Source organism: Rutidosis leptorrhynchoides, chromosome 5 (assembly GCF_046630445.1).
Source record: "Rutidosis leptorrhynchoides isolate AG116_Rl617_1_P2 chromosome 5, CSIRO_AGI_Rlap_v1, whole genome shotgun sequence".
Lineage (NCBI taxonomy): Eukaryota > Viridiplantae > Streptophyta > Magnoliopsida > Asterales > Asteraceae > Rutidosis > Rutidosis leptorrhynchoides.
The window spans coordinates 161913745-161930163 of NC_092337.1; the positions used below are offsets into that span (position 1 = coordinate 161913745).

Sequence of the window (16419 nt, forward strand, 5' to 3'; positions counted from 1 at the left end):
TAATCACGAATGTAAATAATACTTGAAAATATTATTCGTGTAAGTTTTGTGTGTCACAAAGACGTTTCGGGCAATTAAAGTCAAGTACGGGCAATCAAGGTAACAAGTAAATGTAATAACATACATTCGTTTAATCACACGTATTAATAATAATAATTATTAATAAATAAACGTTGAAAAATCCAGGGTCGTTACAAAAACAGCTGAATATGAGGCAAAGTCGATGGCTCGAGTTATTTAACGATTATGACTGTAAGATGGAATATCATCCTGGCAAGGCAAATGTAGTTGCTGATGCCCTTAGTCGAAAAGACAATGTTAAACGTGTTCGTGCCTTAAACCTGAAAATCAAATCAAATCTTATATCTCGAATTTGTGAAGCTCAACTGAAAGCTATTAAACCAACACTTATCGAAGGTGAAGGACCTATTGGTTTCGAGAACCAACTCCAAGTGAAAGCTAATGGTACACGGTACTTTGGCAACAGAATTTGGGTTCCTCGCTTCGGTAATCTCCATGAATTAGTCTTGGATGAAGCGCATAAGACTAGGTATTCTATTAATCCGGGTTCCAGTAAGATGTACCATGATGTGAAGGAATTCTACTGGTGGCCTAACATGAAAACCGACATTGCTACTTATGTTAGTAAGTGTCTCACTTGTTTGAAAGTCAAGGCTAAACATCAAAAGCCTTCTGGTCTGTTGACACAACCCGATATTCCGCAGTGGAAGTGGAAATGTATCGCTATGGACTTTATTACTAAATTGCCCAAGACTTCTATTGGAAATGATACTATATGGGTCATAGTAGATCGTCTTACTAAATCTGCTCATTTCTTACCAATCAAGGAGACCGACAAGATGGAGAGATTGTCACAACTGTATATCAAAGAAATTGTCTCTCGTCATGGTGTTCCTATATCAATCATATCCGATCGCGACAGTAGATTCACTTCGAGATTCTGGAAATCCTTACAAACTGCTCTTGGAACTCAACTCGACATGAGTACTGCTTATCATCCGCTAACCGATGGTCAAGGTGAACGAATCATTCAAACATTGGAAGATATGCTTCGCGCTTGTGTTATCGACTTCGGCAAAGGCTGGGATAGACATCTGCCTTTGGTTGAATTTTCTTATAACAACAGTTATCACTCTAGCATTAAAGCTGCACCTTTTGAAGCTCTATATGGACGGAAGTTTAGATCCCTCTGTGTTGGGATGAACTTGAGGACAGACATTTAACTGGTCCTAAAATTATTCACAAAACAACCGAAAAGATCGTTCAAATCAAGCAACGTTTAGAAACTGCCCGTAGCCGACAGAAGAGTTATGCCGATAAGAAACGAAAGGACATCGAATACCAAGTTGGAGATAAATTCATGTTAAAAGTATCCCCTTGGAAAGGTGTTGTCCGTTTCGGTAAACGAAGTAAACTCAGTCCACGATATGTTGGACCTTTCACAATCACTGAAAGAATTGGTCCCGTGGCATATCGATTAGAACTACCAACCAAACTCAGTCAAGTACATGATGTGTTTCATGTCTAAAATCTTAAATGGTGTATTGCTGATGACACTCTCGTTATTCCTTTGGATGACATTCGCATTGATGATAAAATGCACTTCCTAGAGGAACCCGTAGAAGTCATGGACCGATCTGCTAAATGCTTAAAACAAAGCACCATACCTATTGTTAAGCTCCGTTGGAATTGACGACGTGGCCCCGAGTATACCTGGGAACGTGAAGACCAAATGAAACAGAAATATCCCCATCTCTTCTCAACCGCTGATGCATCCGAGAAGTCTACCTAAAACTTCGGGACGAAGTTTTTATTAACGGGGAGGTACTGTGACAACCCTCACTTTTCGACTTCTAAATTTACTGAATTAACCTTAGGGTTATCTGCCTGACTATATGTATTAAGGGTTGTTATATACAATTAAATATTGACCGAATAGTAATTTTTAGTCAACAATGTACGCTTAAATAAATAATATATTATTAATTTTTATAATTTGACATAATTTAACTAAGTATATAAACTTTGTATCACTTTTATTATTTAGTTAATGTATTATATATTTAACTATATAATAAATCCAATTATATATAAATATAATAATATTTACAAACTTACTAAAACTATAGTTTAATAATTAAAATCATAATTATTATTAAAAATACAAAATACTGAATTATTTATTATTTTTATGCAAAATTTGTATTTATTAATTAAATAAAAAAAATATTGACAAATATTCTTGGAAAAGTACTAAATCAATTTGTTTATTTATATAAAAAAATCCTTAAAATAAATGAATTTAAAAATAAATAAATAAATAAATAAATAAAATACTTTTTAATTAAAAATTATAATGGAAAAACTACTTTTATTATTTTATTTTGTGCATTATCCCATGACCTAACATTTAATACTTTTGAATTTTAAAATCCCATTAAAAATTAAAATATTTCTTTTTTTATTATTTTATTCTTTTTACCTAATTTTTTCAAGTATAAATACCCCTCATTTCTCATATAAACTCACACCAAAATTTCTCTCATTCTCTCTTTGAAGAATTACTACTAGTAAGTATTCTTTTCTTACTTTTTACTTTTTACTTTTTACTTTTTACTTTTTACTTCAGTTTATTATTTTATTTTTTACCAAAACATGTAAATAATGTTATAAATTATATGCAATTAAAAATAAAATAAATAACATGTTATAATTAGTAATATATGTTACTAAAAATTATAAAAGTATTTTTATGAATTGATCTACAGGAATTATAATTAAAATCGAATTAATGAATATATATGTATATACGCACCTAACGTGAAGGTTATAATTAAAGATAGCGTACAAAGACTACAAACATCACCGCTACTTGTGGTCTAGGGTGATCCTTGTTACAATTATGGGACGCTTGTGGATCTCGAATGCCAAGACTTAGATTCTGGTCAAGAGATCCTGGGCTACTCGGTAACAATAGATCATTCGAGTGACTTGCATGTTAGCAACGAAGTTTGGGCGAGATTGTACAATATCTTTGTTAAGAATTATAACCCGAACATTTTTAAACTAGAAGCTTAGTATAAGTGGAAGCTTTCCATAAATAGTAAGTTTCCAAAAATAGAAACTTTTGAGAAATAGGAACTTTTCTCGAAAACCGTCACTGTCAATATAGTTGCTATATTAATAAACATATTTTATGTCAGTTAAACATTAACTAATCAAACGTTATACCTCTAGGTTGATATCCAGATCACTTACTTGCTTTACTTTCCTTCTTGCGTGGAATACTTCAACTGCTATTTAAGGTGAATTCATAGCCCCTCTTTATTGCTAGCAAACTTACTTACTTTACTTGGAGTGAGACGCATGCTGTTTTTTACTTTTTACAATTTAGACACAAGTACAAAACTGTTAAACTATGCAATACCCGGCTATGTCCGACTAAGTCTCTACAGTGATATTTTTAATTGCTGCTGCATGCTTAATTATTGGGGGTAGGCCTATCGGGAGTAACGTCCCCGATACATTTGACTAAGTCTTTGTATTACTTGATAATGAAATTAAATCGACAAGGACAGACACAACTTGTTATGGGGCAAACTTGAACGTTTAGTCTAAATATCACGCTTTGGCATAACTTTTTGATCCTGCGGGAGATCAACTTTACAAACTAAATCTTGTGATCTAAAACAACGGTCAAACTTTTGTTAAACCTATGAACTTCACTCAACCTTTTGGTTGACACTTTAGCATGTTTTGTCTCAGGTGCTGTTTGATTCAAGCTTACTTATCTACTGCTTATGTGATGCTACTTGGACATAAGATCAAGAGATTATCGCATTTATTACTATTGCATTTAAACATTTACTTTACTCCTTTGTAACGACATTTCATTTTCTGCTGCGTACTCAATAAATTTTAACTTTCTCATTTAGTATTGTTCTCGTTATTATAATATGTTGGTATATTTTGATATTAAGTCACATTTCGCCCAGGCCCTAACTGGGGGTGTGATAGATAGCATACATTGGTATTTTTCTGAGTATATAGCCTACATTGGAACAAAAATGAATGTATATAGTCTATTTATGGCTTTAGCCCTTAATTAAACATGCTAAAATTTGAACTATGAATGAGGTTAATGTGAGTTAATTGAATTCATTAGGTCTTAAATTATTGATTTTGTAAGACTGAGATAAATAGTTTACTTATACCTTTAATAAAGGGTTTAATTACAAAAGAACAATCCTCGTAATCTTAGTTTAATTAAAATCAATTTAAACCCCGCATTTTAATTATGATAATTATTAGTTTTTGAAGTCTTAATTTTACTTATTAATTGTTATGCGTTCATGTTTAATTGTCTGAATGTGTGGTAGTTTTTAAGTAGATTAGCTAGTTATTTTATAAGCAGGAGTGGTTTTAAATTAGGGTTTTAAGTCTACATTTAGTTATTCGATCCTTTCATGGAATTTTTTTTCAAAGAAGTTACGTCTATTATTTGTTTGCTTGGGAAACGCGCTTGTTTATTGTGGTGTGATTGCAGCTAGGTTATATGATTTCAGAAGTAATGTAAGATGTCCAACAATCAAATGAATCTTCGGGTTTCAAGGGTATCGATGATGATTGGTATATGGGTTCTTATGAAGCTAGGGTTGAACCAGGTGTTTGTGACTTTTGGAGGTTACCATTTGAACGATGTGTGTGATGATAGTCTTATGTATCGTTTTGCTCCCATGGACCAGCCAGGGGATTATTATGAGGAGAGTAACTCGACCTGGGGATTCTTTTCAACATCACTTTCGGGTTCAACAACAAGAGGAGAGTCAGTCACATATGAAAAATGTATTTTTATACTTGATGAGAATCCATACTGAACGGACTGAGGCTCTCAATGAGCAGAAAAATATTTGAAGGAAATACTTACTAATCAACAAGAATCTATTCAGCATTTAGAGAAGACTATAAGCTGTTTACTCCAGCGAATTGAAGAACGTGAGTCAAACATTTTTCTGCTAATTCACTAGCTGATTCGAAGGGTAATGTGCACATACCTGAACTAGATAATGTTGAGCCCACCATCATTACACCACCTACAACCCCAATTGTATCAACTTTCTCGGTGATTAATCTAGGTATTGATGAAGGGGAATTGTAGGAGACAGATTGGTCTTCATAGCATAGTGATTACAACGAGGGTATTATTTCCATGGTCAAGGTTGAGGATGTTACGCCTTAGTTCAGTCCGATTTATACTCTTGGGTATGATAGTGATGATGATGAGGGTACTACACCAGAGATCTTTTCGGTGTATAATGACTCGGTTGGGTATACTTGTGATAATGTCGGGAATTTAAATCCCAAAGATTAAATGGTGGAGTCATCAAAAATCTTCGAGGATGAGGAATTTAATATAGTGAAACCACTTGCGGAATTACCCTCTCATGTGGAATTTGTATACCCTCGAAAGGTTAGCATTTAGAATACGATGAAAGATAAATCCGTTGGGGGCTGGATCCACCTAAGAGAGATCTATTATTGCAAGCCACACTCAGAGGAGAGTCATTTATTGATTCTCCGGTTAGTTTGGTCTTTTTCATTGAATCAAATAGATTCTTTTAGATATCTTATATACCAACCGAGGTTAATGATTAGCTCACGTTGCTGATTCGTGGTACTTTTTCCACTGATTTCACATATCATCCGACAAGTGTGCGGGAGGATGACCCTATTGGGCATTAAATTATGGGGTCGATTCGAGTGCATGACTCGTTAATAAATATATATGTATCCTTGTAAATTTGTTTTTGAAATTTGAAAAAATCCTAAAAATTTTGTAAACTATTAGAAATCCAAAAATATTTTGCTTTATGTGTTTTGTGTTTTTTGTGTTACCTTACAAGTACCATTTAGAGGAAATTGTCTGATGACAATCGAGGAATGACCGTCAGTGCAGTGCCGTCTGTCACTGCGTTTTGCTATTTCTAGCTCTACAATAGTGTATCTTTGTTCTTATTACTTTATTGTCGTCTCGAGTTTATATTATTTTATCTGATTTCATGTAATTAAGATATTACATGATCTTAAGTGTGGGGGAGAGATATAAATTCTCGCAGATGTATTACACTTGGCTTTATGTGTTATTTTTTAGTCATATTTGAAATTTTTTTGAATTTTTAGATTTTTTAAATCATTCAAAAGCCAAGTTGTAATTGTTTTATTGAGCCTATTTAGATATATTATCACTATTGTGTGTTGAGTTTTTTGCAGGTACATTGATTATGATTTGTGGTATTTTTGTGTGTTTTTGTTTTGTGTGTGTTTGAAGATGATCTCCTAAAAGGATCAAATCGGCTTATAACCCTGATTATACTCAATCGTTACAGGTTGATTTAATAATTAGAGATATGTCATTTCATGGCATTTCAATGACATCTGAACGTAATGTAGTATCTTCCTAACCTACATTATTTTCTACCGACATTGTTATGATATTAGCTACTGTGGGAAGTCTTGGCTTGATGAAGAGCGCGAAACCCGCAATAATAGCTTCGGATTTACAATAGTAACTGGTAAATTTTGTCCATAAACTAACTGCCCGGTGAGGTTAAATCTGGAGGTCTATCTAGGATAACAGGTGGAGCATTGAGTACAGTGGGTGAAAGCCTAATTTGTGCAGTCTGAAACCATCATTTACATTGGTGGATGATCCTTGTACAAACTATCCATTAAACGGTTATTCTATAAACATTAGAGCTTCTTAGGGCTAAATCCAAAATATGTGAACTACTTGGGGCCAAATCCAAGAACCATTTATCTAATTATAAGTCACGTTGGACTTCAATTCCATGACCCTCCTTCATTTGTGCACCGGGATCTAGAATCATCAGTGTGGTCGTTGATACATTTGATGAGTGTCATTGTCCTGAACACGAGGATAATTATTAAAGGCACGCCCACTTTGCAACTATGTTTCACCCGTTTAAAAGCTACTTAGTAATTTTAAGGTTTGAAAGTTTCAAGATCATTATGAAGTTTGTTCAAGAATAGATCATATTGTTTGAAGACTTAGTGATGATATGTCTGAAGAGTAGTCTTGCTTGACGATAAGCAAGGATCAAGCATGGGGGAATTAGATAACGCGCCTTTTATACATATTTTTACTCACGTTATCGGTTCCTAACATTTGGATTTCAACAAGATTTAAAGATATTTAATGAGCATTTGGTTAAAATGTCAATTACGAGGGAAGAACGTTAAAAGGAAGCATTGTGGTCAATATTGTTGAAGATTTCAGCTCCAAAGCGGAAAAATTAGCGAAAATGTATGTTATAACATCGATGCACTGCATTAGTTATCGATGCTCCGCATCGATGGGCGTTCAAAGATTGATTTATTAACTAGCAATAATGTTGGAAAACACCCCTCGATATCCGAGACCCATTTTGTACTCTTTAATGGATCGGGGTCCCCTGCATAGATAGGAGGTTTAGTTAACATGAAGTTCTTGTAACTAAACTCCTTCTTATTTGGGTTTTCTGAGACCTAATGATCATGAGAGCCCTCTTCCTTCACGCCTTCGACTTGAGGTTTGGGAAACCTTTTTTCAAATTCCATCTGAACGGCTATGCCCACTTGCTCCTGAATGAGATCGTTTATTTGATCCTCAAACGCCTATTGGAAGACTCCCTTGACCATCTCGGTAAATATTGTGGAATAACTCTCCAATGCGGCCTCTATCTTGGCCGTCAACTAATCATCCTCACTTTGAATTTCATGATTAGGTCTGTTTCTCATCTTCATTCTAAAGATTGAAAATAGATTAAACACCATAAGCAAATAAACCGCTCGCACAACACAAAACTATCTTTTCCAATACTTGTCGTACTTCACTCGTTCGACATGATTTGCAATCGTAATAATTTTGGCCAATCACTATTACACTTTCATACCGCATCAAACTCATTAGTACAACAACTATCTTGCTCGATGTCGCACATACACATCACATATCTATTTACTAGTTTGTTCGCCTACACCCTAAGGCACTAGAAATTTCCGGTCCGACCCGTATCCCAACAAGTCCCGCACGTAATGCAAATACAATTAAGTCAAAGTCTAGGTACCTATCTCTAGTCACCTAACTCCCTTAGACCATGCTCTGATACCACTTGTAACGACCCAAACCAGTTAACCGAACACTTTAACATCAATTCAATTCATACCAATTAACCTTGTTAACGACTTTAAAACATCAACTACAATTGTTTAAGTATCAAAACGGGCATAACAACCCTTGGGAATCCAACGACCCATTTAATACAACTACATGATGATTTCGACCCAAAAGAGTTTAACTTCCAAACAAAAGGAGAGCATGGTGTTTGGGACTAAACTACCCAAACCTAGGTCGAGATACAAAATCAATCTTCTAGTATTCAACAAGAGGGAGATCTCTAGTCCCCGAGCTTACCCTTACCTTTTGTCCAGGCCTGAATTTAAAAAAAAATAAACAACGAGGGAGTAAGAAACATGCTTAGTGAGTGCAAGCATTATATACCCATATACATAAATTATCCTTACCACTATCACCTAAGCATGCCAAACACATGAGATAACTTGCACATTAACATATGAATTTAATATATGTATTGCTATAACACCTTCATGCATACACACACTATAGTCGACCATAATCAACAACGAGACCAGCCGAACACACAAGCCGTAGTGTAACTGAACTCACGAGATACACTAAATCTTAGGGTGGTCATCGAATACACACATGCGAAGTGAACCGGCAAGCAGCCACACCCACCACTTCCATATTTGCTGACGTCTTGACCAATAGTGAGACCGAAGACAAGAGATTAACTATGTTACCTTACGGTAAGTGGAGCGACCTCACGAGATCCACGAACACCAAAGAGCCTGATCTTGCAATAAGTGGAGCGATTTCACGACATCCTCTAAATCACAAAACCCTCAACTTATGTACACACATATATAATGTTTCCACTCACCTTAATGATTAGATAAATGCTAGCACAAAATCCTGCAACCTGCAATGAAATGTACCTATTACATTTATCACAACAAACAACACACACAAAACAATTTGGACTACTTACCAACCCATAACCCCTAGAGCAATTATGACCCATAGTTCAAATGTAACCCTTTTGCACGACTAACACCCACTCTAAGCCAAGACCACCCATAATCACTAAATACTAGTGATTAGGATCCTAATACACCAACTAACACAAGGTTTGAGTATTTACATACTCATCTTGCATGTTTGGGCCACTTCACACCCATTTGACCTATTTCAAGGTCAACACCCACATTTTGGGTCAATTAAGAATCCAAACAACACCTATTTACTAACACATAAGTGTGCTAATCATTTAGTACAACTTCAAGGATTACTAATCCAAATCATAACATCAAACCCTAGATCAAAGTATCTTAGTGTCTACATACCCATTTCCTCTCCATTCTTTTCCACTAAAAAAAAAAACTCGAGAAGACAGCGCTAAGGTCTACATACACAAACCTTACGCAAATTGCCCACGTCTATGAGGCTTAAACCCAACACTAAGCCAAAACCCTAACCATAACTCAAATTAAACAATATAACATGGATTTGAAACTTACCCCAACAATAAAACGTAGCTACCAAGTGGATTCAACACAATCCCAACTCCAAATGATGAGATCTAGCTTCTACATCCTTGATTCAAGCTTTCTCTCTCCAGGGTAAGTGCTCGTCCCAACTATTGTTGTACTAGCATGATAACTATTTTTGTACTAGAATGATAACTATTGTTGTACCAGAATTCCACCAAAGGTAAGTGCTCGTCCCAACCAAAATCAATAACGCACGCCCGTAACATTTCTTCCAATGTTTGATTAGTATGTTCGATTTGAACATCCGTTTGAGGATGATACGCCTTGCTCATTTTCAGTTGTGTGCCCATATCTTTATGAAATTTATTCCAAAATCGAGATGTAAAACGAGTATCCTGGTCCGAAACAATAGATATAGGAACCCCATGTCTTGATATTACCTCTTTGATAAACAGTTTCGATAGTGCCTCCGATTAATTCACCTCTCGTATGAGAAGAAACAATGAACTTTTCGTCAATCTATCAACGATTACCCAAATTGTGTCTAATTGTGTTCTCGCCATCTTTGGCAACTTTGTAATGAAGTCCATGGTAATGTGCTCTCACTTTCACTTCGGGATTTCTAGTGGTTGTAACTTACCATACGGCTTTTGGTGCTCGACCTTAACTTTCAAACATGTGATGCATTGTTCCACGTATTTAACAATGTCACGCTTCATGTCGGGCCACCAATACTCTTTCTTCAAATCAAGGTACATCTTGGTCGCCCCCGAATGAATGGAATACCTTGACTTATGTGCTTCGTCAAGTAACACTTGTTGGTACCCACCCAGTTTTGTCACCCACACCCTTCCTTGAAATGACAATAACCCGTGCGGGCCCAACACAATAGACTCTATTTATCCTTAAATTCGTTCCTCAAATTTATTATTAACAAAAGCTTCAATTTGAATCTCATAAACTTCAGACCAAAATCGTTAGTAATCATCATGCGTAATGATTCTCCTCGTATTGCCGGATATTGACTCTTTCGACTCAATGCATCCGCAACAACATTTGCTTTACCCGAATGATAAACTATCTCGCAATCATAATCCTTTAACAAATCGACCCATCGACGTTGGTGGTTGTTCAATTTTCATTGGTCAAATAGATATTTCAAACTCTTTTAATCCGTATAAATCATGTACTTGACACCATATAGATAGTGGGTCCAAATCTTCAAGGCATGGACCACTGCCGCTAATTCAAGATCATGTGTCGGGTAATTCTTCTCGTGCTACTTTAGTTTTCAAGAGGCAAAAGCGATGACTTTAACCCTTTGCATTAGAAAACAACCCAGGCCATTGATCAAGGCGTCACAATATACCGTCATATCCTCAACTCCTTCCCGTAACACCAACACCGGAGTTTGACACAATTTCTCCTTCAACAATTGGAAAGCAATTTCATACTCATTTTCCCAATTAAACTTCGCATTCTTCCTCGTAAATTTATTTAACGAAGAAGCTATTTTGGAGAAGTCTTGAATAAACTGACGATAGTAACCGGCCAATCCGAGAATGCTTCGGATTTCCGTTAGTGTGGTTGGTTGTTCCCAACTCTTCACCACCTCTATCTTCACTGGGTCCACTTAAATGTCTTCTTTATTCACAATATGGCCAAAGAATTGCACCTCCCTTAGCCAAAATTCATATTTAGAGAATTTGGCAAACAACTTCTCTTTTCGCAATGTTTTTAACACTTCACGTAGATGGTGTTCTTGTTCCATTATACTCTCAGAATATACGAGTCTGTCATTGATGAACAAATTTACCGACTTATCTAACATTGGTTGGCATACCCGATTCATAAGGTCCATGAATGCCGTGGGTGAAATCGTAAGACCAAAGGGCATCACCACAAATTCGAAATGCCCATAACGAGTTCAAAAGGTCGTCGTTTCAATATCCTCATCATAGATCCACATTTGGTGATAACCGGACCATAAATAAATTTTTGAAAAATAGCACGCTCCTTGGAGTTGTTCAAACAAATTTTCAATCCGAGGTAATGGATAACGATTCTTTATCGTCACTTTGTTTAACTCCCTGTAATCAATGCACATCCGCATGCTACCACCTTTCTTCTTCACGAACAAGACTGGAGCAACCCATGGAAAAGTACTCGGTCGGTGTAACACCCCGTTTTCCTTGTACGAGGTCCAAAGGTGCGTATTTTACCTTGTAAATGTTTAATATTAATCGTGATTGATTTTATATGTGTCAAATGTTGAAAATTGGACAAACTAGACCGATGACCTAGTTTAGTCCGAATGTCTAGCAACAAGTTAAGATGTTAACAGCCCAGGTGTGGACCGGCAGTCCACTTTGGTCCGGCGGTCCAAATTTAGTAAAAAAATGGAAACAGGTGCAACCTGGATCGGCGGTCCACTTTGGCCCGACGGTCCAGCATGGACCTTTTGAAATTCGCAGGTCAGGAGTGGACCGGCGGTCCACTTTGGCCCGGTGGTCTACGACGGGATTTTGTGCAGTTGGCAACATTTAAGGGTGTATTAAAGAGGGGTATTTTGGTAATTTCACTTGTGGGTGTATAAATACATGGATACCAGATCTAGATCTCATTTTATCTTCATTTCTCACCTACTTAAACCTTATCCTCTTGATTCTATAGAGAGGTTAGAGAGAGAGAGAGAGTGTGTTGATTGAGTGGGTTTTAAAGAGGATTTTGCTAGATCGGGTTTATTGCTTGCTTGTTCTTGCATCCTCCATCGTTTTTGTTCGTTGTGGTAAGCTTCAAACTTGATTTAGTTGTCAATTTGTGTATATTGTTGCCAGTTAGAACTTGCAAGTGGTAAATATTTGGATTTGCAAGTTTTAGGTGTTAATGGGTTTGTAAAAAAATGCGAGAACACAATTAAATGATGATTTTTGTTAGTTGGTTCAATTAATGAAGTTTTAATGAACATTAAAGTGATTTGTGACTTGATTAGCAAGCATAACTAGTGATTAAATGGTTGAAGCTTGAAAACCTTGAAATGTTGACTAGTCAAAGTGACAAAATGGGTTTTTGTGAAAAAAACGAGCTAAAATGTTTTCGAGTCCTAAAGTTGGTGTATTTAGGTATTTCGGGAACGCGGGAACTAGTCTCGTTAGTTTTGGACTTACAAGTATCATTAAAAGGGCAAAAAGGTGTATTTCACACTATGTGTCATTTTGTGCGGGTCGAGAGTCAAATGGGCTAGTCATTGATGATTATGATATTGTAAAAGGTTGATTGCATTATCGGTTGAGGTGTGCTAGCTGAAATCACTTAATCGACAAAAGAGGTGAGTGGAGTAATTATACGTATGTGTGTATGGTGTATTTATTTGTGAATGTTATGGTATGAACCATCGAGCCGGTAGTGCCATAACATGTATGTGGCAAGTGTCAAAGTGTGAACCATCGAGCCGGTAGCACTATAAAATGAGGTGTGAACCATCGAGCCGGTAGCGCCGAAGTGTGAACCAAATAGCCGGTAGCACTATAAAATCATGATGTGAACCATCGAGCCGGTAGCATCAAGTGTGAACCATCGAGCCGGTAGCACTATAAAACAAAGTGTGAACCACGAGCTGGTAGCACTATAAAAGAGTATGACTCAAATGCGTATGGTGTGAACCATCGAGCCGGTAGCACCATAGCATTTATGGTTAACCATATGGGGGTTTGTTGATTGTTTAGCATATTATATATATATTGTGTTGAGTATATGCTAATGCGGTTTTGTGATATTGTACAACTTCTTAGTATTACGAGTATGATGACATGCTATTTGAGTTACAAGTTTGTAATGATATGCATATCCTCAAGACTGTGCGAATTGCGCATCCAAATCCCTAAACTGCGCATAAACTGCCATGAAAGGCGTATAGCATATGCTAATGCGGTTTTGTGATATTGTACAACTTCTTAGTATTACGATTATATTGACATGCTATTTGAGTTACAAGTTTGTAATGATATGCATATCCGCAAGACTGTGCGAATTGCGCATCCAAATCCCTAAACCGCGCATAAACTGCCATGAAAGGCGTATAGCACGGCGCATCCAAATCCCTAAACCGCGCATAAACTGCCATGAAAGGCGTATAGCATATGCTAATGCGGTTTTGTGATATTGTACAACTTCTTAGTATTACGAGTATGATGACATGCTATTTGAGTTACAAGTTTGTAATGATATGCATATCCGCAAGACTGTGCGAATTGCGCATCCAAATCCCTAAACCGCGCATAAACTGCCATGAAAGGCGTATAGCACGGGTATAGCAGCACCTTGTGTGCCTATACCATCTGATGCGAGTTTCGTATACTTACATAAGGGTTCAGTACATTCTAGAAGAATGTACTGTATAATCAATTCGGATTCTTTTCCTTAAATAACGGAAGTTAGTTGGGACAAGATCACATTTAATTAGGGAAGAGATTCTACCAAAACCCTAATTCGTGAGCCTATAAATACATAGCTCATAAACCCTAATATAGAGACATTCATTCATTTACTCATACATAAACCACAACATACAAATCTCCATCGTACGATTAAAGCTTCTTACGATCTTAAAGACTTTCAGGTATGTCTTGAACTATAAAACCTTCATGTCTTTGGGCCACTCAACCTCGTATGCTAGGTTGTTGGTGGACTCTCAACCGGCCACCCTGTCAGAATCGAAACGATACCGATATGGGTTATCCACGACTACGCGTCGGAGGTCCGAATGTTGTTAGTCCTTAAACCCCTTTATGCACTCAAGCGTAGGTTCACCTTGACCCCGTGAAAATATGCTTGATCATTTTGTATACGATATTGTGTAAGTGGTTGCAAGTAAGTAGGTTATATATGTATATGTATAACTATTTCACTCACTAAGCTTTAGCTTACCCTCTCGTTGTTTACATTTTTAGGTGCAAACACGGAGAAAGGAAAAGAGGTTATTGGGCATTAGATTCCCATGATACTTGCTAGTTAAAGCTTTTGGAAGGTGACCTATTGTTTTTGGATAGTTTAGCCCCAAACCATGCTCGGGGTGTAGTTTGGATTAAAACTATCATTTTAAATGGGTCGAACTTGTATTACATTTGATTAATGGCCTTAGTGCCTTTTGTAAACATTAAACTTGTTGTACGTTTTAATGGGTTGTATGGAATGGTATATATCATTCCAATGGCATGTTAATGATTGTTAAAAAAAAAAAAAATTATCCGGTTGAATATGGGTTGGGTTATTTCAGTCGGATAAAACACTTCTCTAGCAACTCTTAGGTTTGATTCAACAATTCTTTCATCCCCGTTAGTGCTAAACGATAGGGCATCTTAGCAATGGGAGTATCCCCCGGAACCAACTCAATGCGAAATTTAACTTTCTTTCCGGCGGAACACCCGATAACGCATCTGGAAACACGTCTTCAAACTTATCTACCACAGGAATATTTCGAATGGATGGAGGCTCTTCTTGTGTATCGACTACATGTGCTAGAAAAGCCATACCTCCACTACAAAGTAGCTGACGTGCCCGTGAATAATTACATAGTGGCACAAGTCGTCTTTGTTTTTCACCATGGATGATTCATTCTCCCTCACTTGGGGCTTTCATCTGCACAAACTTTTCATGACATGCAATGTCGGCTGTATAACGATCGAGCCAATCCATTCCAACAACAACATCGAATTCCCCCAATGTCATTAGTATGAGGTCAATCTTAAAGTTTTCAGAACCAAACACAATATCACAATTTTCACACACATCAACCCCTTGTATGGTTTTTCCATCCTCTATTTCGACTTCTACGAGATTTTTAAACTTAACTAGAGGTCTACCAAGTTTATTCGCAAACTTTGGAGAAACAAAAGACAAATTAGCGCCACAATCAAAAAGCACCTTTGTAGGTTTAGAGTTAACCACAAAAGTACCTGAAACAACTTCATTGGACTTCCTCACTTCCTCACTAGTCATCAAGTAGTTACGCACCTTTTTCGTACTCTCCGCTTTCTCTAGCTTCTTTGTTTGATCCCCGTACAACTCGGGACACTCCAAATTTCAGTGCCCTTCTTATTGATAATTGAAGCACGTGATCTTGTTTGAAGATGGATTTGTAAAATCTCGAGACAAATGACCCCGTTGCCCATAACTATAACATCGCGGGCCATCACCTCCAATACCACCCTTCTTCACACTACTAACACTCTCGGTTGAACTCTTGGTTCTTTTGTTGGAGTGTCTTGTAGCTTCGAACTTCCTTTTACTTGAAGTGTAATCAACCTTCTTCGGAGCTTGTGGCTCGAAACCCTTTGCCACCGTAAACAGCCAGTCGAAGGAGTCCACTTGTCCAAGACTAATCTTCTCACGCAAGTTATCATTCAAGGTGTCATAGAAACTCTCCATTAGTACTCGATCATTACCAGTGAACTTGGGGCAAAATCGTGCCTTTGCTAGGAAAGAGTCATGAGAGTATTTAGATCCACAGACCCTTGCCGCATATTTCGTAACTCATTTTGCAACCTTGTAAGATCGGATTGAGTTTGGAATTCCTCTAAAATTTCCTTCTTGAAGTCTTCCCAAGATAACCTAATGATTTTCTCTTCGCCGACGATATCAATTTTATTATCAACCAAGTCTTAGCGTTTCCCCTTAACAAACTTGTAACGAGTCACGTCTTATTATCGGGTGGGCATTCACATGTTCGGAAACATCCCTCGATATCCGACACCCAACTTGTACTAT

The 16419-nt window shown here is 36.9% G+C and overlaps 1 protein-coding gene across 1 annotated transcript; it reads right to left on the minus strand.

Moving 5' to 3' along the window:
- Window positions 1-14994: 14994 nt before the first annotated feature.
- On the minus strand, window positions 14995-15651 carry LOC139849139 (uncharacterized). The gene is made up of 3 exons (XM_071838808.1): window positions 15442-15651; window positions 15302-15396; window positions 14995-15190 (listed from the first exon to the last, which is right to left on the minus strand). Exons 1-3 carry the CDS (start codon window positions 15649-15651, stop codon window positions 14995-14997), a joined length of 501 nt encoding a protein of 166 aa, XP_071694909.1.
- Window positions 15652-16419: the final 768 nt, after the last annotated feature.